The sequence below is a fragment of the Scyliorhinus canicula genome, chromosome 2, assembly GCF_902713615.1.
Source record: "Scyliorhinus canicula chromosome 2, sScyCan1.1, whole genome shotgun sequence".
Lineage (NCBI taxonomy): Eukaryota > Metazoa > Chordata > Chondrichthyes > Carcharhiniformes > Scyliorhinidae > Scyliorhinus > Scyliorhinus canicula.
The window spans coordinates 232,706,549-232,730,364 of record NC_052147.1 but is presented as its reverse complement, the minus strand read 5'-3'; the positions used below and the strand labels follow the sequence as shown (position 1 = coordinate 232,730,364).

The window sequence follows — 23,816 nt, the reverse complement described above, 5'->3', positions numbered from 1 at the left end:
ATCAGTGCCTGTTTAATAATATATACAACATATGGGTGAAGACATATACAATGTATGGGTTACAAGTTCTCAATATATTGCAGTTGTGTTTGCTAACGAGAATTATTCTCATTGAATTACATTGTGATCCCATTTCTTCATGTGTATGAGACTTGAGTATGAGACTTGAGAATTCTTGCTAATTAAAAAGAAACCTTTCCTCGAGCGATTTCTTCAAGCCTTTCAAATAAATTGACACATTTTGAATACAGATGAAGAACCAATATAAATGTTGTTTCTTTAGGACCGATCATGGTTATTTATTTTCTGCTGATATTCGCCACCACCACTATCATCACCACCATCCCACTCCCCCTTCTCTCCTGAAGATATTGACTTGCTGGGATATGGTTTTACGTGGACCAGATTGTCCTGGAAACCAAAAATTCAGGTGTGAGCCTTGAAAATTAGATTGAGTGCTTGAAGGCGATTAAACCATAGCCTGGATCTTGCTAGGCCTTGCTCGTTCCTAGCTCATTGCTAGGCCTGAGTCTTTGTTAACCCAGCAGAGGACAGCACGGTAGCACAGTGGTTAGCACAGTTGCTTCACAGCTCCAGGGTCCCAAGTTCGATTCCCGGCTTGGGTCACTGTCTGTGCGGAGCCTGCATATTCTCCCCGTGTGTGCGTGGGTTTCCTCCGGATGCTCCGGTTTCCTCCCACAGCCCAAAGATGTGCAGGTTAGGTGGATTGGTCACACGCTAAATTGCCATTAGTGTCCAAAAAGGTTGGGTGGTGTTATGGGGTGGAGGGTGCTCTTTCCGAGTGCCGGTGCAGACTCAATAGGCTGAATGGCTTCTTTCTGCACGTAAATTCTATGATTCTATGAGGACATGACAGTAACCAGCAGCCAGAAGTTATCTTCTTCCTAACACAGGGTGCTAACTTCAACTGTGGTATCCTGATGTTTAAACCAGCTGAAATACACAAGCACACAAGCGGTTGAAACCAGGGCTTTTCATGACGTGGTAACTCATGGCTTGCTTAGCTAGTTAAAACTGTTAGGGATCTGTGACACTGGGTTTTATCGTTTCTTCAGGTTCCCTAGCATTACTTAAAAATGTGGGATCTTCCATTGTATGATAAATCCTTAAAACAGCTAAAGACTCAGGATTTACTTTTAATTTCATAATTTTCAGAAAAGATAAAATAAAAATGCATTTCCCATTTTACTCCTTAGATTTTGGATTTGTGGGATACACTGAAGAACTGCTTGGGAACAACACATTCCCAGATTACAGTCCAGAAGAAAATTTCTTCACGGTGTTTGGTGTCTTCTTTCCTACTGCCACTGGTAAGATAATATATTCATATTTGAATGTTGTTTGTTTGCATTTCTCACAACTTTGCACCAGATGTGCTAATTTATATGTACAATATTGGTGCAGTAGGAGATGCTGAGGTACTCGCTAACAACCAGTTAAGTCATTGCAGGAATACATACTCTGTCCCCTAGTATAATACTCCAGAGAAAGACGGTTGGGTGATAGACTTCCTCCTGAATGGGACCTTAATGCAGAAACAGGCTTCCTCTCGAATGGGTATCTAGTAACAAGCTATCTCGAAAAGTCAACTAGTAATGTATTAACCCAGCGTTTCCCATACTGGGAACCATGGAGTTCTGCTGGGGTCCTCCAGGATTCCGCCGTAGGTCTGGCTGTGGTAAATTTGACAAACACTGTACTTCCAGCATCTCGTAATCAGAAGTGGTCCTCACATTGCATTGACTACTGATAGGCACACCAATCAGTCTATCAGCAGCAAATGCACAGAGAGGCTGGCCTCTGATTGGATGAGCTGGAAAGAGCGGCAACATGAGTATCTAAAGTCCCAGGCAAAGATGAAAGCGAAGGCGAGCGGATGGCAGAGTGAGCGCGACAGTGGCCACGGGGTGTGGGTAGGAAACGACCGTGGTGCAAGGGAGGGAGAGGTGAGAGTGCATGTGTATGTATGTGTGAGAGAGGTGTATATGTGTGAAAAAGAGAGATGGGAGAATGTGGGTATGTGTAAGAAAGAGAGGTTTGTGTGCGAAAGAGAGGTGAGTGGCCATGGACCAAGGGAGAATTGTGTGAGTGTGAGAGGGTGAGAGTGTGAGTGTGTATGTGTCTGTTAGTGTGTGAAAGGAAGATGGGAGAGTATGTGTGTGTGCGTGAGTGAGAGGGAAAGGTGAGAGTGTGAGTGTGCGTGAGTGTCTGTTTGTGCATGAGGAGGAGACGAGAGAATGTGAATGTGTGATTAAGAGAGGTGTTTTTGTGTGTGAGGGAGAAAAGTGTGTTTGGGATGCGTGGGGGAGAGGTGTGAGTGTGTGTTTGTGCATAAGGAGAAGCAAGAGAGTGTGTGAGTGGGACAGGTGTGTTTGTGTGTGTTTGACAGAGACATCTGTGTAGGAGAGAGAGGTGAACAGCCATGGAGAAATTGTGTGTGTGAGAGTGAGAGAGAGAGAGATGGGACTGTATGTGTGTGTGAGAGAAGAGTTGTGTGTGTGTGTGCTTGTGTGTGTATATCTGATATGGCAATCCAATTCTCCAGCCGCACTTCTAATATGAAATGAATTTCTGAGCAAAAGGAGAATCAACATTCCTCCCAATAAAAATGACAAAAGGAGTACAGCACTTAAGTACTTGGTTGAGTAAAAAACAGTACTTGGTTGAGTAAGAGGACATTTTAATTATAACAAATGTACACATATGAGAACTAGAAAATACGTTTGTAAATTTATTTTTGTATTTCGTACCTATTGCACAAAAATAATCAATTTTGTGTGCTTGCACTCTTCAACATAATAAGAATGTTTTTTAGGGGCTTTGTCCGTATTCTTCTGAGGTCAAAAGAGTTCTGTGCCTAGAAAAGTTTGGGAAACCCTGTGTTAACCTTGGAATTAGAGGTCAACGAGCAGCTTTCTATAAATAGAGTCCAATCACAGATTACCATCTGGACGAGTATTTCAGAACAGGTTACTTTCTAAATGCAAATTCAGTCATGGACTGCACTCTGAATTAAAGTGGAATAATAAGATACCTTCTAGATGGGATTCTAGTGTAAAAATTATGTGCTGATTCTTTACTTCGTTCAACTTTGATTGCTCCTGATTTCACTAGACTTTAAACACTTTAGTCCTGTATCCCTCCATTCCGTTTATCTCATGTTTGTATCAAATCTCTCCTTAAATGCATCAGTGTTACCTGCTTCAACCATTCCATGTGGCAGCGATCTGCACATTGTCATCACCTCCATACCTATTTTTAATCTTAGTCACTACCTTATATTTATGTTCTCTTATTCTGGAGTCACCCACAAGTGAACATGGTTTCTCAAGTTCACCCTTTTCATAATCATCATGGCTCAAAGGAAGGCCATTCGGTCCATCAAATCTATGTCAACTCTCTATAAATTGTGGCCATCTAAAATGGGCGCCCGCAAAGGACGATGGAAATTGTGGTCAAGTTGGTTCACAGACAGGACACAATTTGTGTATATTGCAAACAACAACTCAGACTTATACAGAAACTCACACCTGCTAGAGGCCACTCACAGGTCTTCCCGGGACAATGGGCTTCAGATTAAAACTTACCATAAGTAGCAGACTCGGGGACGCCTGCTTGCCTTATTTGGGAGTGCCTACGTGCCTTGGACACTAATGGCCATGATCGACTAGGACCTGACCAGCCATCAAGGTACCCGCCCCTAATTGGCCAGGATTGATTAGGGTGATCAAAATCCTATTGATCCATTGGATCCCTACCTGAGACCGCCCAAAAGAACGCGAAAGATCAGAGGATAAGAAGAACTGCGCAACCAACATTCTGTCTCTTTTGGGGGACTGGCTTCTGTCACCCAACTGCAGCACATCGACCAGCCAAGTTCATGGACCCGCGATCTCCACCTGAAAGACGACACTCAGCCTAGACGAACAGGCCAATCTCTAGCCGCCACACGTGAGGAACTAGATAAAGGCCTTATCTAACCTGCACAAAGCCGGTCACTTGGAAGTTAAGTAAAGATCGTTTAAACTGCTAGATATAGTCTAATGAGTAGTAGCGTGTAATTTATTAAGTGTAAAACTAATCCTAAATTCAAAAACAAACTGTGATTATACTAAATACTTGTTGTCCAATATTTGTCCAATACACGGAACACACTAGCACATTGTGGTTATTAATAAGGATAGAAGTCAACAAAAGCAATCCAGTCAGCCCCATTCCCCATTCTTTCCCTGAGGACCTGAGAGTTTATTTCCCTCAAATTCTCATCCAATTTCCTTTTGAAGCCATTGTCCCCACTTTCATCACCCTCACAGCCAGCAAGCTCCAGGTCATTGCCACTTGCTACATAAAAAGGTTCTTCCTCAGATCCCCCTTAAACTGTAAAACCTCAAAACCTTAAATCTGCATCCCCTAATCATTGTACCATCAGCTAATTGGAACAACTTTGCTTTATCTACCGTTTACAATTACAGCATATTGAACAATGAGACTGTACTTTTTCCTTGTTTGCATGACAGAGTGAATGCCTTCCTCCGCACAGTTACCATTCCATGCTTCTATGACTCTATAGTTCTCTCCACTCTTTTCTCTATGCACTGACTTCATGGACATCAAGCTGCTTCAGGGCTTACCATCACCTTTCTCCTGGAAGTCCTTTGGTTGGCAGAGACAGCAACAGTAATTAGGGATATGAGCTTGCCAGACCCATATCTCAATCTGTACTTACATGTAGAAGGAAGGTGTAGCCAGCTTCCATTCTGGCAGGCAAGAGAATTTGAGCTTGCCATTGTCATCACCCGTCCAAATTTCTCTCTCTGCAGCCTTGCTTTTTCCCCATTTTCTGTACATGTCAAGCCCAATTTCAGGTAGGAGAAAACAGAAACTCTTTACCCTTTTTTGTATATGGGGTTCAGTTGTAGCTTTTGCAAGGATATTTGTAGACCTTCGATTTGCATGCAAAAGGATCCCTTATCAATGCAAATCAAGGACATGCTGCCAAAGTTTTAACTAATCTTTTGACATGAAACCCTGCAATCCAGCAACATGATTTACAAAGTTATACATGTCCTCTCAATTTCTCTGGCAGTCTTCTCATCTTTCAGGCCGTGGGATCACTATGGAAGCAGCCTCGCTTCTCAATTTCAGTGTTGAAAGACTGTTGATTTCCTATGAGCTAATGTGACACCACTGGCAAAGACAGTTTCAACTCCTAATTATATGTGTTTGTTTGTAGTGGATGTTACTGAGTTGCTTTATGGAATGAAAGGAAAAACTTTTACAGAAATTCAGTTACTTCCAATAGCTAAGGTGGCAATTGTCAATTATCACAACTTGTAATCATGTATTATTTTTCATTAGTGAATGCGGTGGTAGTCAATGTGTTAGGACTGGGGGAATAAAATAATTTCTTGCCTTCTAGCATTTCGTCCAAAAAATGTAGAAGGATTTTTCTTTATCTTTGCCTTGAATGCCTGGTTACCACAACATGTCTTACCTAGTCATAGCAGATAATTCTCAAGGCTGTTGACTGCATATTTCCAGCGCATTCAAGAAGGACCTTGTTTATTTTCATTTCAGAGATATTTCTTTTAATCTTCTTCACACATTTTTGTATGTATATTTATATTGTATTTATTGTAGCGTTTACTTCAAAACTTGTGTTCATCCAACATAATTTAGGCAGAAAGGCCATAAAGAACATCTCGCATTATGCATGTATGTAAGTATTTGTTGGTGTATATTTGTTTTTTTGTTTGTGTGTGTGTTTGGCATGTGTATATTGTAATCTGTTTATATTATGATGACTTCAAGAAGATCTCTTCAATATTGACTGAGGCTCAGAGGACTGTGGAAAACATATTGTTTATATGAGGGGTTATGAATTCTGTAGTAGTTATATTAACAGCTGCACATGATGTGAGTAGCTCCTAATTTGCTTTCAAAATAGCAGTCATTACACTGTGAGGCAACTGAATGTAAAGGGTGATACACAAATTTGGGAATGAGATATTACTTTCATTTCTGTTATCTTCAGGTGTGATGGCAGGATTTAACATGAGTGGAGACCTCCAGAAACCTGCATCCAACATCCCACTGGGGTCACTAGCGGCTGTGGGTGTCTCGTAAGTCCTAATGATTATAGTTAATGTACACTGCTACATGCACTTGAGTCATGTTCATGGTTGTGATCGCTGTGTTTTAAAATCTAATCAGCATTTGTGGCCACACTATGGGGATGAATTAAATATCTGAGATGGTTTTTCAAATACACAGCATTGGCAGATTATGGTGGCAGCCTTCTGTCTTGAAAGTCAATGGTTTGTGTCAACTCTGTGATAAGCATCAGCTGGTGTGGCTTAGGAGTGTCCTCTGGCGTGGCAGTCTCTGGCATGGCAGTCTCTGGCATGGCAGTCTCTGGCGTGGCAGTCTCTGGCGTGGCAGTCTCTGGCGTGGCAGTCTCTGGCGTGGCAGTCTCTGCCGCATTTGCTGCAGAGGAAGACAGTGAGCTGAAAGGGTGTACAATTCACTGGCCTCTATTTTCTCAGGACCCCCTTCTAAGCTAGCTGAGCTTTTTGTTTCTGCTGGCCTCTTTCAATGCACTTCCAAACTGTCAGCTTCCAAGGGTCATGGCTGTCCGTTATTATCTCCCAGTTGAAGCCATCTTCATATCTCTCTTGCAGGCATCCTTGAAGTTGAGGCATGGAGACCCAGGAGGACCTGGCCCTATGGTCAATACACTGTGTAGAAGGTCTTTGGGTATACACCATTATGAACATGGCCGAGCCAGCGTAGATGTTGTTGGTTTAGTAATGATTGTATGTTGATGAAATTAGCATGCTCCAGGACCTCTGAATTGGTGATCTTGTCCTGCCAAGTGATGCTGAGAATATGTCTGAAACAGCAAATGTTCAACCTTTTCTACTGCCCAGCATATATTGTCCAGGTATTACTACTAAGTGTTCAAGTTTGGTAGACTCACAGTTTGGTGTTCTTAATCACGTTGTTTTTGTTCCACCGCTTACTCCGCTTGGACATAACAGCTGCAGCTTTTGCGATCCATGTGTTGATTTCAGCATCAAGTGACAGATTGCTGGTGATTGCAGAGCCTAATAATAATAATCGCTTATTGTCACAAGTAGGCTTCAATGAAGTTACTGTGAAAATCCCCGAGTCGCCACATTCCGGCGCCTGTTTGGGGAGGCCAGTACGGGAATTGAACCCGCGCTGCTGGCCTTCTTCTGCATTACAAGCCAGCTGTTTAGCCCACTGTGCTAAGTCAGCCCCTGAGCCTAGATATGTGAACTTACCAACAATTTTCAGTGTCAAATTATTAATGCTGATAGATGGTGGTATGGCAACATCCAACTTCATGACGTTTGTCCTCTTGATGCTGATGGCCAAACAAACCTATTTTCAGGCATGAGAGGGTCCCTCCATTTGCTGCTGCAGGAGTTCCTCAGTACAGGATATTGGTGTGGGATCGTCAGCATAGAGTAACTCATCTTTGTATTGAATCTCTGCTGAGCAAGGCTGAACAGCATTCTGTCAGTTCAGTAGATATTCTCTGTAGATGATCTGAAGTCACACCAGCAGGAAAGAGAAGAATATGCCAAAGTATGTCAGTGCCAGAACACAACCCTGTTTGACCCCACTGCAGATCTTAAAGGTTTGGATGTTGCCCGTTCACATCTGACCTTCCACATGATGTTTTCATGGAAGGAGGAAATCACACTGAGCAGCTTTGGTGGGCAGCCAGAATTCTCCAGCAACTTAAATAGACTACCTCTGCTCATGTGGTCAGATCTCTTAGGCAATATGTAGTGGCCTCCTTTGTTCACAACATTTCTCTTATAGCTGCCACATGGAGAAGATCATGTCAATGGTAGATCTTCCAGTTCTAAAACCACACTGAGATTCAGGATAGATATGTTCAGCCAGAATCTGTAGTCTGACCAGCACACCATGGGAAATTACTTTGTTATACTCAGCAGACAATTGCAATGATTGTTACAATCACTGCAGTTGTCCTTGCTCTTGTACAGGGTCATGATATTTGTCTCCCTCAAGCAGAGACAGAGGAGTTTGTACAGACACTGCAGGAATGCTGACTATCCGTGCTTGATAAGTTCAGGCAATATTACATCAAAAGCTGGAACTCTTCCCTTTTCAAGAGAATCAATAGCTTTGCTAAACTCTTCGACTGTGGGTTTGATATCCAACTCTGCCATGTGAGGCAGGCTGTATGGTGTCTTGAACTTCTTCGGTGACAGTGGTCTCCTTAGAGTACAACTCAAAATAGTGTTACGCCAATGCAACAGTTTATTGCAGTGGGTGATCCCTACCTTTGTTTTCAACGGAACTGTTTTCTTTGCTGATGGATCGGTTTCCTTTTGAACCCCTTCATACATGTTCTTGACATTACCTGTCAGAGGGACATCTGAATATTCTAGCAGAGTTGTAACCAGTAGTCATTGGTTTACTGCCTTGCCGTTAGACTTTGCTTCGAGTGGCTCTTTGTGCAGTCAGAGTTTTCTCATTCTGTTGTAATTAATGAGAGTGGACCACCGGGTTTCAATAGCAGGTTCCATCACAATGATGTTAGCCTCAAACCAGTCAGCACTTTTCCACTCATCCTTCCCATATGTTGAGAGTGTGGTTTTGTAGATGGCGTCTTGAAGTACATTCCATTTTGCTTATGCGCTGCTGTGTAGGAATGTTGGAGAGTGCCTGTTCAATTGAGCCACAGAACTGTTGGATTTTATCCAGTAGGCAGTATAGTTGATGATGATAAAAAGACAGCATATCTGCTTTGAATGCAAAAGCTGGGTTGCATCCTCACCCTGGTGCATAACAATGAGTGATCTGTATCTCAATCAGCACTATTGAGAATACTGTTCAGAGAGTCAGGTCGGATGATGATCAGATCCAATTGGTGTCAATGCACTTTGGATGTTTCCAGGACACCTTGAGGCATGGTTTAGTTCACAAAGAAGGTGTAGCTGCACAATCCTTGTGGTAGCAGCAAAACTCAATTCATCCACCATAATAAAAAAAATGTGGTGGAAAACCTCAGCAGGTCTTCAGAGTTAAAGAGAGGGAGAAATGTGATTGATTATATGCTGCATATGAGAGATCTATAGATCTTGTTTTCCGATTCACTTCGACGTGATGTCTGCCCAGGAAAGTCGGCAACCTTATTTCAACCCCCTCGACAACGCAATGAGGTTTACAACTGCTTTTTAAAAACGTGAGCCAGGCGAATGGAACTCGCCAAGAGCGCACGGTTAAGCATAGCCCTTGTGGGGGGAGAGAGGGACATTCCCAGGCAGTACCATGGCACTGCCCTCTGGCATTGCCTCTGGCACTGTACCTGGGCAATGTCCCTCTCACACCAGAAGCTATAGTAATGTTTTTTCCTAAAAGTATTTTTTCCAACACATGTAACAACAGCAAAATATAAAATACACAGTCCATAAAATCACAGACCAATGTTTCCCCTTTTATCCCCACCATCCCCAACTATGAACATCGCCTGAAATAGCATCATTAACAACCCCCACCGTACTATAAAGCCCTCCTCTGACACCCTCAACTCGAACCTGAATTTCTCCAACAGGAGAAAGTCGCACAAATCCCCCAGCCAGGCTGCGATCCCCGACGGTGCAGCCAACCTCCAATTTAACAAGATCCTTCGCCGGACAATCAGACAGGCGAAGGCCACAACATCGGCCCCCTTCCCCTCCAGAAGCTCCGGCACTTCCGTTACCCCAAAAAGCGCCAACATAGGGTCTGGCTTGACCTCCACCAGCACTATGTTAGATGGCATCCCAAACACTGCCTCCCAGAGTCTTTCCAGCTTCTCGCAGCACCAAAACATGTGCGCATGATACGCTGGCCCCCGCCCATACATCTCACACCTGTCGGCCACCCCCTGGATGAACCCACTCATCCTAGCTCAAATCATGTGTACCCTATGCACCACCTTAAACTGAATCAAGCTCATCCTCATGCAGGAGGAGGTTGTGTTCACCCGCCTCATTGCTTCGCACCACAGTCCCCAACCTATTCCCCTCCCCAACTCCTCCTCCCATTTACTCTTGTACCTCACTACTTGTGCCCCACCCTGCTCCCCCAACCAGCTGTATATATCTCCAATTCTACCCTCCCCCAACTCATCTGGGAGCAGCGGTTGCTTCAACAGCGTGTACTCTGGCAGATTGGGGAACATCCTCCACTCTTTCCGCGCAAAGTCCGGCACCTGCCTATACCTAAACTCACTGCTCCTTGGCAGCTCAAACCTCTCCCACAGCTCGTCCAATCCCACAAACGTCCCCTCCGAGAACAAGTCCCTAACCCTCTCAAACCCTGCCTTCCTCCATTTGCCATCCATCACCCCCTGGCTTGAGAGTCTTGGATTGCAGGAAGATATAGACGGAATGGTCAAATGGGCAGAGAAGTGGCAGATTGAATTTAATCCTGAAAAGTGTGAGGTGTTACACTTTGGAAGGAGCAATTTGGCAAGGAAATATTCAATAAATGGCACCACACTGGGAAGTCCTGAGGAACAAACGGACCTTGGCGTTTGTAAATAGATCTCTGAAGGCAGAAGGCAGGTTAATAGGGTGAAAAATGCATTTGGGACACTTGCCTTTATTAATCGTGGCATAGGTTACAAAAGTAAAGAAGTCATGTTGGAGTTATAGGGAACATTGGTGAGGCCACAGCTGGCGTACTGTGTGCAGTTCCGGTCGCCACATTATAGGAAGGATGTGATTGCACTGGAGCGGGTGCAGAGGCGTTTCATCAGGATGTTGCCTGGGATGAAACGTTTTAGTTATGAAGAGAGGTTGGATAGGCTTGGGTTGTTTTCGCTGGAGCAGAGAAAACTGAGGGGCAACCTGATCGAGGTGTACAAGATCATGAGGGACATGGACAGGGTGGATAGGGAACAGCTGTTCCCCTTAGTTGAAGGGTCAGCTACAAGGGGATACAAGTTCAAGGTGAGGGGCGAGAGGTTCAGGGGGGATTTGAGGAAAAACCTTTTTACCCAGAGGGTGGTGACAGTCTGGGAGGATGGTAGAGACAGGTTGCCTTACATCCTTTAAAAAGTACCTGTATGAGCACTCGAGGCTATGGGCCAAGTTCTGGCAAATGGGATTAGGATTGGCAGATCAGGTGCCTTTCATGTGTCGGTGCAGACTTGATGGGCTGAAGGGCCTTTACTGCACTATATTTTTCTGTGATTCTTTGATACCCAGAAAAGGCCCTCTCCAACAGATCCTGCCCATACTCTACAGCAAGTCCGACACAAACAACAGGTCATCCACGTACAACGTCACCAGGTGCTCCCTGCCCCCCTCACAATCCTTCACCACTCGGCAGACCCTGAAGGGTCATCGGCAAGTGTTCATTGCCAACACGAACGACGGCGGCGAAATCAGGCACCCCAGCCTCGTTCCCCTGTACAATTCAAAACCTGGTAAGCTCATCTTGTTCGTGCGCAAGCTTGCCACCGAGGACACATACAACAGATCTACCCACGACACAATCTTCGGCCCAAACCTTCCCAGAATTTCAAACAGGTACCACCACTCTACCTGATCAAAGGCCTTCTCTGCATCCATAGAAACAGTGTCACCACCCCCCCCCCCCCCCCCCCCCCCCCCCCCCCCCGTCTCCACCGCCTCACTAAACATCCCCAGCAAGTAAAGTGCCAACTCATAAAACTTCACAGGAAAGCCATCCATTCCCCGGGGCCTACCCCGACTGCATTTTCCTGATATTGTCTATCACCTCCCTCAGCTCCAGTGGCCCCTCCAATGCTTGCCTCTTCTCTTCCTCCAACTCTGGGAACTCCAACTCGTCCAAAAAATGCCCCCTATTCCTCTCCCCCCTGGAGCAGTGAGTTTAGGTATAGGCAGGTGCCGGACTTTGCGCGGAAAGAGTGGAGGATGTTCCCCAATCTGCCAGAGTACACGCTGTTGAAGCAACCGCTGCTCCCAGATGAGTTGGGGGAGGGTAGAATTGGAGATATATACAGCTGGTTGGGGGAGCAGGGTGGAGAGCAGGGGTTGGTTTAGCTCACCAGGCTAAATCGCTGGCTTTTAAAGCAGACCAAGCAGGCCAGCAGCACGGTTCGATTCCCGTACCAGCCTCCCCGGACAGGCGCCGGAATGTGGCGACTAGGGGCTTTTCACAGTAACTTCATTGAAGCCTACTCGTGACAATAAGCGATTTTCATTTCATTTCATTTTCATTTCCTCTTCGCCCTGCTCGGCCTTATTCAACTTCTCATAATACTCCCTGACCATCTTGTTTATCCTCCCCGGCTCTAATACCACCTCCCCCTTCTCTGTCCGCACCCTTAGAATTTCCCTGAACGCCACCTGCCACTGCAGCTGGTGGGCCAACATGTGGCTCGCCTTCTCTCCATACTCATACTGCACCCCCCTCACCCTCCCACCATTTTGCCGATCATTAACCTATCAAACTGTCCCTGCAACCTTTTCATCTCCGTCGACAACTCCTTCGTGGGAGCTCCCGAGTATCTCCTGTCCACCTCAACTATCTCGTCCAGCAGCCGCCCATTCACCTCCCTCCACATCCTATTTCTCTGAACCGTGGATGAGATAGTCTCCCCTCGAGCCACCACCTTCAAAGTCTCCCAGAATGTGGTTGCCGACACCTCCTCATTCTGATTAAGTCCCACATAATTCCCGATCGCCAGTCTCCCCTTTTCACAAAACACCTTATCCACCATGCGACCCGAGTCTAAGCTCCATCCCGGCCTCTGCACCTGCCCCGAGCTAAGCCTCGCCTCTAGCCAATGCTGCGCATAATCCAAAATCACAATTCCCGCAAACTCCGCCCCCACCACCCCATCAGCACCACCTGACTCACCACAAAGAACCTGACTCACCTGAACCTCCACAGAACGACCATTCCCATATGCTCCATACACCCTCCCAACTCCCTCGCCATCCTCAACCTTACCTTCCCCTTGACTTGGGGCTCGACCTGTCCACCTTCAGTTCCATCACACAATTAAAATCTCCGCTCATAATCAGTTGGGGCATATCCAAGTCTGGGATCACTCCCAATAACCCTTTTACAAACCCAGCATCGTCCCAGTTAGGCGTACGTTGACTAGCACCACCTGCATCACCTCCAGCACCCCACTCACTATCACATTCCTTCCCCCTGGGTCCCTCACTTCCCTGGCCCCCATAAACCCCATCCTATTGTTCAACAAAATGACCACCCCCTTGACTTTGAATCAAACCCCGAGTGAAATATTTACCCCACCCATCCTTCCCTCAACCTTACCTGACCTTTCACCCAGAGATGTATCTCCTGTACAAAAATCACCTCCGCTCTCAAACCCCTCAGGTGTGCAAAAACCTGGGACCTATTGACCGGTCCATTTAGCCCCCAGATGTTCCACCTCATGCCTGACTGGAAGCCCCCCAGAAGAGAAGCCCCCCCTGTCTGGAAACTAGAGAGCAGTCCAGACGGAGGCAGTGAAAAAGATTACTGCTTTAAAACTCCCCTGGACAATACAGCTGCTGGCTCAGGCAGAGGGAACAGCACCGTGTCATTCCTAGAAAGAGAAAAACAGTCATAGAACATAGAACAGTACAGCACAGAACAGGCCCTTCGGCCCTCAATGTTGTGCCGAGCCATGATCACCCTACTCAAACCCACGTATCCACCCTATACCCGTAACCCAACAACCCCCACTTAACCTTACTTTTTTATTAGGACACTACGGGCAATTTAGCATGGCCAATCCACCTAATCCGCACATCTTTGGACTGTGGGAGGAAACCGGAGCACCCGGAGGAAACCCACGCACACAGGGGGAGGACGTGCAGACTCCACACAGACAGTGACCCAGCCGGGAATCGAACCTGGGACCCTGGAGCTGTGAAGCATTTATGCTAACCACCATGCTACCCTGCTGCCCCAAAGTCAGCTGGGTTTGATTCCCTCTGCATTCCATTCGTTCATTTCTGGTCGATATTGATTTTATTAGGCTGTGATTGACAGCTTCCACACACATCCAGCTATTGCCATTGTTCCATTGGTCTCCCTTCACGCCTGAGTGATTTTGAATTTGTCAGCTGCAAAAGTAACAGAAAACACTTAACTCCCTTTGATGTGGTCCATGAGCTGTCAATCATATCTAGATTTTATAAACATTTGGTTAGTTTCACAGCTGACTACTTCAAAGTCACTGATGCAGTGGCCCTCTGATGGACTTTGGGGACAACTCCTTTTAAGAGTAACCCCACTTGCCCACTGCAAGGTCTACCGCTGGTGCTGGGCATGAACCTCGATCCTGTGCCAGTGGGGTACAGGCGCCAATCCCGTTTTCTGCCTGATGCTGCATTGTGCGCCACCCGCCACTGGTAGCAGACTTCCCCATGCGGCGGAGAATCCAGCCTATTATATATGCCAAGGCAGTTACCCCTGTGGGCTCTGAGTAAGATTAATTACTTCATGGAACCATATAATTTACAGTGCAGAAGGAGGCCATTCGGCCCATCGAGTCTGCACCGGCTCTTCGAAAGAGCACCCTACCTAAGGCCACATCTCCACCCTATCCCCACACATCCACCCTATCCCCGTAACCCCACCTAACCTTTTGTGGACACGAAGGGCAATTTAGCATAGCCAATCCACCTAACCCTGCGCATCTTTGGACTGTGGGAGGAAACCTGAACACCCGGAGGAAACTCGACATGGGGAGAACGTGCAGACTCTGCACAGCACTTAGCTGGAATTGTCCAGCCGTCCTCGCCAGAGGAATCTTCTGATCACTCCAACAGTAAAATCCCCACCATGGGGTTTCCGGCCGGAAAACCCAATTGACAGCGGTGCCATTAGAAGATCCTGCCTACAGCCAATGATGGGCTGCCTCTGCTGTTATGAAACAGGCCCTGTGGCCCAGGGGGCCCTAGTGTCTGTTTTGAATTGAATCTTGGTCAGTTTGGCATTCTGCCCATATCTGTTATGACTTCATCCAAAAGATTGGGCAGCACAGTAGCACAGAGGTTAGCACTGTTGCTTCATAGCATCAGGGTCCGAGGTTCCATTCCTGGCTTGGGTCACTGTCTGTACGGAGTCTGCACGTTCTCCCCGTGTCTGCGTGGGTTTCCTCCGGGTCCTCTGGTTTCCTTCCACAAGTCCTGAAAGACATGCTGTCAGGTGAATTGGATATTCTGAATTCTCCCTCCGTGTACCCGAACAGGCGCCAGAATGTGGCGATTCGGGGATTTTCACAGTAACTTCATTGCGGTGGTAATGTAATCCTACTTGTGACACTGATGATTGTAAACTTAATAATAACAATAATAATAATAATGTTATTCACATAGACTTATTACAGCCAAAAAATTAAATCTAGGGTGTGATGTAATGGGAGAAATTCTAAGTGCCATATCGCGTGCAACTTCCTGGATGCTTTCTTACGGCCAAGCTAGTGAGACCGCGGCTCGTATTTAACCGCACTTAATGCTGGAAATAATCCCCACGGGTTTCACCGTGGAAATGGCTGTTCCGCCTGCTGATTCACCTGGACCGCACCTGGCAACATCCTGCTAACAAGGGGGAGCACCTCATAAACACCCCTTTGAACACACTCCAGCTGTTACACAGCCATGCCACCACATGGACCTGCTCCACCTGCTTTGGGGCTGCCGACCTGGTCAGGCTGCTGGAATCTGTGGTGGTGACGCGGGACAGAATTTTCCCCGGAAGGGACGGACGGCCAGCTCACAGGGTCGCCAATGTCGCCTGGGAGGCAGTGGCCGTCGGTTCGGGCAGCGTGACCAGGAGGACTGCCATCCAGTTAATGAAGGGCCCTCCCTGATGTCCCAGTGTGTGCAAGGCAACGTGGGTGCCATCAATGACCCCATTGGCCTGGTCATCCTGGCGATGGTAGAGAATCCTGCTGCTGGGCATCTTCATGGGTTTGGTCCAGCTCATAGATGATATAGTCAGCTGCACAGGTATATTGGGCATCTGTGACCACACGGATGCACTTGTGAGCTGTAGCTTGTGAAATGCCGCACAAGTCCACATTTGAGCCCTGCAATGAACCCATTATATAAATGTTCAGGGCTACGGTGACCTTCACAGCCACCGGGAGCGGGCGTCCTCCTCCAAGTCCCCAAGTGCATGGCACTGATACCGCACCGCCTCCATTATGAGATGGAGCCTCCTGTGGCACATGCTGTTCGTCATCTCCTCGAATGACCAGCGACGTCTGTTTACCGTGGGCCATCACTGGCTTACCCCTCTAGGTCCCTATGGTCTGCAGGGTGTGCGGCAGCCCCTGCCCAGGAGGTGCTGCCTCGAACCTGTAACCTTTAGCATATAACCATGAGCAAGCTCTGTCCTGGAAGCGTTTGGTGGGACAGACAGGCAGCAGCTGTCGTTGCCCCGTTATTGATTTGGCGGATGGCCTGTAGGACCTGTAGGCACTGAGCCCCCCCCCCCACCCACCCAATCCAGGGGTGATACCTGACTGATGGCGTCCTGCCCCAGGTTTGATCCTGGCTCTGGGTCACTGTCCGTGTGGAGTTTGCACATTCTCCCCGTGTTTGTGTGGGTTTCGCCCCCACAACCCAAAGATGTGCAGGGTAGGTGGATTGAATACTCTAAATTGCCCCTTAATTGGAAAAAATGAATTGGGTACTCTGAATTTATTAAACAAAAGTTGTCCAGGATGGCACAATGGTTAGATCAGCTGCCTATGGCGCTGAGGACCCGGGTTCGATCCCGGCCCTGGGTCACTGTCTGTGTGGAGTTTGCACATTGTCCCCATGTCTCGTGGGTTTCACCCCCACATCCCAAAGGGCAGCACGGTAGCATTGTGGACAGCACAATGGCTTCACAGCTCCAGGGTCCCAGGTTCGATCCCGGCCCTGGGTCACTGTCTGTGTGGAGTTTGCACATTATCCCCATGTCTCGTGGGTTTCACCCCCACATCCCAAAGGGCAGCACGGTAGCATTGTGGACAGCACAATGGCTTCACAGCTCCAGGGTCCCAGGTTCGATTCCGGCTTGGGTCACTGTCTGTGCGGAGTCTGCACATCCTCCCTGTGTGCGTGGGTTTCCTACGGGTGCTCCGGTTTCCTCCCACAGTCCAAAGATGTGTAGGTTAGGTGGATTGGCCATGCTAAATTGCCCTTAGTGTCCAAAAATTGCCCTTAGTGTTGGGTGGGGTTACTGGTTTATGGGGATAGGGTGGAGGTGTTGACCTTGGGTAGGGTGCTCTTTCCAAGAGCCGGTGCAGACCCGATGGGCCAATGGCCTCTTTCTGCACTGTAAATTCTATGATCTATGATCTATGTGCAGGGTAGGTGGATTGGCCATGCTAAACTGCCTCTTAATTGGGAAAAAAAAATTGGGTAATCTAAATTTATAAAAAAATGTTTCTGGTCCAGACTCTAAGCCACTGTTGAGAGCTGACCAGGCATCTGTAACACCACCACGAGAATCAAGTTTATCGGATATTATGGGCTGGATTTAGTCCTGTTGCCGTGGCACCTGGCAGCAGGCCCGATGGTTGTCGGGGGTCTGGCACGAGTCCATGGAAGGTGACTGAACCTGGTTATGTGGCAGCACATGTGAAGCGGGCCTGCCGCTGGTTCATGTGGCAGAGGGTGTGGCTCTGACATCGGGGAGCCCGCATCATCTGATGGCCATGCAGGAGCTGGTACTATAATTCAAGGGCAGCCAGCCCAGTGTTAGACTTGTGAATTGTCTTGCAGTTTAAACATCCAGCGACTGAATTTCCTTTGCTCCCACACACAAAAACATGTCAAAATCCAGGGAGAAGGTTTCTCCAGCGTCATGTCAGCAGGCTTGAGACGTCACAGTCCAACCTGCACATCCTCTGCAGTGCGAAGGTGAAGGAAAGGGTGGATGATTCCCATATTGCCACTACACTTCCCATTCCTTGCAGGCAGCTTCCAAAGTGTCCTGCCCTTGAGCACTCAGATTTGTGATGCAGATTTAAGGGATGGCATCACTGCACCTTAGTTGTGCACTGCCCCTTTAAATGCTGGCCCAGTGCTTCTGAAGTTCCTGCCAATCCAGTGCCCTGTGACTCAGTGTCCTCGAAATGAGTTAAGGAAGCCACATATAAGTTGGCAACTTTTCACTGAAAGCACGAGAGGTACATGTGAGTTTCCCTAAATTTGAGGCGGGAGGATTACATTTTGTCAACTTGCATTTAAATTAAATGCAAGTGGGGAATTAAGCATTTCAGTGAGTGTCCTGCTGCTAATAGGTGAGGTTCCCTCAATGCTACCTTCCTGCTACTGACGTAACTGCTCACAGTTTTGCTACCACCAGGAGTCTGGGACGTGGGCATGCCGTGCAATTCTCCGTACCCACCCATCATCCTGCCAACTCCAGCGGGCTACAAAAATTTCAATCGGATGTCACCATTCCCTCTAGTTGCAGCCCAGTGTTGTGTGACCTTGTGCTCAAAATAAAACAGGTTTGCCAGTAGCAGTCCCATACTTCTTAAAGTTCAGACCTGTGGAGATTTTAAAGGCTTAAAGGTAAAACTCATGTCCTAAGGCTGACTTTCAGACTACGAAATGGAAATTAATCGTGTATAAATGCCAGACAGCAGGAGGAATATTGGCTTGAGCGAGTTGTGCCATTTATGCTGCACAAGACTTACATTTCTACTGATGTTCGATCTACTGGTGGATGGGAGAACATTCATGTACATTATACCTTCTCTCAAAACCTGAACCTCCAGTGTGACTGGAGTATGGGATTTGGCAAGGTGTCCACTAAGTTGCAAACTGCAGTCAGTGCTGGATTCTCACCAACACAAACTTGCCAGAATAAACAGGATATTAAAATCAGTCTGTGTTCCTGTCAGGGATAGATATTACAAACAGTAACACTTTTATTCTTGAAGGTCAGCAACATTTGTATTAATCCATTATAACTTGATACATCAATGTTGCCATTTCTCCTCCTTGGATAACTAGAGACCATGGGCGGAATTTCGAGCCCATGTGGTGGGAGTACGGCGACACAGACGGGAAATACTGTCGAAGTCAGGAAACACGATTCTCATCGGCGAGATCACATTATCGGATTTTTCCAGGTCCCTCGCTGGTGGCCTGACAAGAATCCCACCATGGAAGACCAGGAACCTCACTAAAATACATTCTAATGGTTCAGATGTGCTGGACACCCCCAGAGTCTCCTGTGCGGAGGTTCCGAGGCTCTCCTTCCCTTGAGGGCCCTTGTTGGCCAATCAGATTGGTTGGCAGCTCTCCAAGGCAGAACTTGGAGAGATAATTCAAATTAACACATTGCTGTTTGTGGGAGCTTGCTGTCGATAAATTGGCAGCCTCGCCTCCCACACCATAATAGTTAGTGCCTTCCAATATCTGGCAGGCCTCCAAGGTGGGACTTCCCCCCCCTCTGAGCGAGGGGCAGAAATGCTGCCTACTGCCAATTAACACTCATTACAGCGTAAAACCCTAGCGCGCCGCTCGGATATGGTGGGGATGTGTTCCCTGGGAGTCCAAACACACACCCCACATACTCACCTTTATCAAACTCATCAGTACCTCTGGTGGCAAAAATACATTGATGTACAGAAAGCCTATCAGCTCTCAAACAGTTCAGTCTTTTCAGCAACTATTCTATCAGTTGTGGGAGGCAGTGACGGAACCCGGTTCGAACCACACAATGACAGTTGGTGGTCCAATACATATCTGGAATTAAAAGTCTAATGGTGGCCATTGTTGACTGCCGTAAAAACCCATCTCGTTCATTAATGTCCTTTGGGAGAGGAAATCTGCCATTCTCACCCGGTCTGTCTGGCCAGCATGTGGCTCCAGATCCATATCAAGGTGGTTGAATCTGAAATAGCCTAACCATTCACTCAGGCAAGAGGCAATTATCCACGAATGAAAAAAAATCTGACGTTCTGTATACTTCTGACGGTAAAGTAGAATTGGAGACATGTACAAAATATTACATCATAGATTGAGTGCATAGATGCAAATGTAGTCCTTGATTTAATAATTATGACATCAGATAAAATGAATACTCAAGTGAACTGATCAGTTTGTGTGTTCAAATTAATATTGAACAGATGTTGCATTGAATTATAACTTTTTTTAAAAAGGCAACCTAATTAAGCGGTGAAAGGAAAAATAAGTAACTTGTACACTAAATTTTCTTCATTGCAGGTGGTTCCTGTATTTGGTGTTTGTTTTTTTGCTGGGAGCTGTTTGTACAAGGGAGGCACTCAGATATGATTTCATGATAGCTGAAAAGGTAAATACGTATGTCATTTCACTTAGTCTAGCTTCCTGCTTCAAAAGTTTCATCTGATAACTGAATAATGCAATGATATTAGAATACATTCTTAATGCTCGATTCTGTAAAGCAATTTCTCAATCACGTCAGCTATTACTGGCTACTGATTCTATCAGTGTAAATGAAATGATTACGTCAGCTGTCCATCATTCTGGTTTGTGCTTCAATTTCCTTACTATTCTAGATTCAATTAAGCAAGTTAATACATTACAAAATGAGCACGGTATTATCTAGCTATTGAACGTCCTGCCAGTGGATTCCATCAACCTCTAGCCTACGAATGTCCTGTCAGCATGACTTCCTAGGCAACTGCCGAATTGCACATTAAGGTCCCAAATTATATCCGTACAGTTTTAAAAACAACAACAACTTGCCTTTACGTAATAAACCATGAAGCCAAATTTGACACCAAGCCACATAAGGCAACATGAGGTCAGTTGGCCCAAAACCTGGTCAAACAAAGAGATGGAGGTTCAGGAACGCCTGAAAGGAGGAAAGAGGGGTAGAGCTGCAGTGAGGTTTTGGAAGTGAATTCCAGACAGCGGAAAGCACGGACATCACGGTGGAACAATTGCATTTCGGAATGCTCAGGAGGCCAGAATTGGGAAGTGTGCAAATTTGGAGGGTTGTGAGGCTGGAGGAGATAAGAAGGGGTAAAGCATTGGAAGTATTTGAAAACTTGGATGAGCATTTTAAAATTAAAGCGTTGCTTATCCAGGAGCTGGTGAGGAATTGGTGCGAGTAAGGTCATGGGCAGCAGAAAACCACTAAAATCATTGGATGAAGCAAAAAATGAAAGCCATAAACTTGAGGGGTGCTTTGGCAGTATTTGAATAGTCAAGAACGTTTACATTTCTCTGTTGACTGTTTATTCAGATCTTGCATATGATAGCACTTATTTTAAATGTAACAATCATTTTCTGTTACAATTCATTTTGACATTTTGTCCAGCATACAATTTCCATCATGTTTTTATGTCACAATGTATTGTCAAACCTCAAGGCACCAATTTAGTAGTTAATTCTATGTCTTGATTCTTTCGTTAAGTGTCCATCTTATATTATATGATACTAATCTATTAGTTATATTCTAATGGACTGAGTTGATTATGCATGCTACTCAAACCCACAGTTCCCAGTTCCATTGTAGCCCTATCCTATTTCTGCGGCTTAATTCATCCCGATTATTGCCTCCCAGTTATCTTACCTCAGCTTCCTGCACTGCTTGAATTTGGTGTCAACTCTGCACTCCCCTGAAACATACTTGCTCCCCTCCTACTTTCTGGCAGAACTCATCTCCATTCTCATTCTCAGTGGAGGCAGCTGGTGATTTAAATGGCCAGCTGTCTCCATGAATAGCACATTGGCAAACCCCGGCTTGACTGCGGTTCTGCTCCACGAAGATGGGAAATGCTGGTTTTGTGCGTGTGACTTAGACAGTTTGATTATTTTCGCAATTTTTACCTAATCTGGGCCCCATATCTATCCTCTTAGGTGGGCATAAATATCCCATGCCACTTTCGAAGAAGGGTAAAGGAATACTCCCACTGTCCTGCCGATATTTTGCCTTAACTTAGAACATAGAACATAGAACAGTACAGCACAGAACAGGCCCTTCGGCCCTCAATGTTGTGCCGAGCCATGATCACCCTACTCAAACCCACGTATCCACCCTATACCCGTAACCCAACAAACCCAACAAACTTAGCATGATAAGAAGTATATTCACAGTAGGGGGACCCTTATAGGATACATTGACAATAGATTTTTCAGATTTTCCATCAGTCAGATAAACAAAACCTGGACAATTCTATTTGATCTAATATCTTGAAAATTTGGGGATTTTGCATTAACCAAGTTTTCAGGATTTACACATCAAAATGACTGGATTGCATGCAAATATTGGAATCAGGCACCCGGTCTATGCTTTTTCAAATCCTGCAAATTTGAAAATGGATTACAGACAAGTTACAGAAAAGAATCCTCAGATCTCCCTCAAGTTAAAGATCAGGGCCGGGATTCTCCCCTACCCGGCGGGGCGGGGGGTCCTGGCGTGTTGGAGTGGCGTGAACCACTCCAGCGTCGGGCCGCCCCAAAGACGTCTCAGCACCTTTAGGGGCCAAGCCCTCACATTGAGGGGCTAGGCCCGCGCCGGAGTGGTTCCCGCTCCGCCGGCTGGCGTGAACAGCCTTTGGCGCCACGCCAGCCGGGGCCGAAAGGACTTCGCAGCCGGCGTAAGTCCGCGCATGCGCCGGTGCGTCAGCGGTTGCTGACGTCATCCCGGTGCATGCGCAGGGGAGGGGGTCTCTTCCACCTCCGCCATGGTGAAGACCATAGAGAAGGCGGAAGAAAAAGAGTGCCCCCACGGCAAAGACCCGCCCGCCGATCGGTGGGTCCCGATCGCGGGCCAGGCCACCGTGGGGCACCCCCCGGGGTCAGATCGCCCCACGCTCCCCCCAAGACCCTGGCGCCCGCCCGCGCCGCAAATCCCGCCAGTCAGGTAGGTGTTTTGATTCCCGCCGGCGGGAGAGGCTTGACAGCGGTGGGACTTCGGCCCATCGCGGGCCGGAGAATCGCCGCGGGGGGCCCGCTGACCGACACAGTGTGATTCCCGCCTCCGCCGAATCTCTGGTGGCGGAGAATTCAGGACATTGGGGGGGGGGGGGGGGGGGGATTAACGCTGGCCCTGGGCGATTCTCCGAGTTCCATTCTCCCACCTGTAACTGTGCACATTCTTTCATCCAGGACAAAGCAGCCTGCATGATCGACACTCGATTTACTGCCGTGAACCTTCACTACCAGTATACAGTAACAGCAGTGTGCAGTGGCAACTTGCCAGGCTTCCTGCAGTGGCACATTCGATGTCTGTGACCTCTATCATTTAAAAGGACAAGGGGAGTAAGTGCACCAACACCTCCTGAAAGCTCCCCTCTTACGTCACATGCCATCCTGACTTGGAACGATACCACTGTTTCTTCATTGTGGTTGGGTCAAAAACATGAAACTCCCTCAAACTGAACTGTGGGCGTACCTACATTAGATGGACTGCAGCAGTCCAAGAAGGGGGCTCACCATCACCTTCACAAGAGCATTTAGGCATGGGTAACAAATTCTAGCTCGGCCAGGGACAGTCACACCCATTAAAGAATTTTTTTAAAACACTAACACCAGCCAGCTCTACCTCACAATGATCTCCCTCTCCAGTGTTTCTATGTCATAGCAGATTGCTTATCCAGAACTGGATCAACAGATATCTCTTCCGTCTAAATATTGGGAGCACTGAAGTCTCTGGGCGAAATTCTCCCAAAACGGGAGAAATCGTCAAACTGCCGTAAAACCCGGGCGGGTTTTACGGCATCGCGCCCCTTCCCGACTGGGGACCGATTCTGGTCCCCCGTCGGGGCTAGCAGCCCGACGTCGGAGGCT

The 23,816-nt window shown here is 47.0% G+C and overlaps 1 protein-coding gene across 2 annotated transcripts in view; it reads left to right on the top strand.

The window, feature by feature from the left end:
• Positions 1-23,816, top strand: part of slc12a8 (solute carrier family 12 member 8) — a 247,400-nt gene that overhangs the window by 165,504 nt on the left and 58,080 nt on the right. For both annotated transcript variants that reach the window (XM_038789779.1, XM_038789780.1), the window contains exons 6-8: positions 1,218-1,331; positions 6,056-6,143; positions 20,262-20,349. In XM_038789779.1, the coding sequence (XP_038645707.1) occupies positions 1,218-1,331; positions 6,056-6,143; positions 20,262-20,349 (290 nt within the window). The remainder of the gene's footprint in view (positions 1-1,217; positions 1,332-6,055; positions 6,144-20,261; positions 20,350-23,816) is intronic.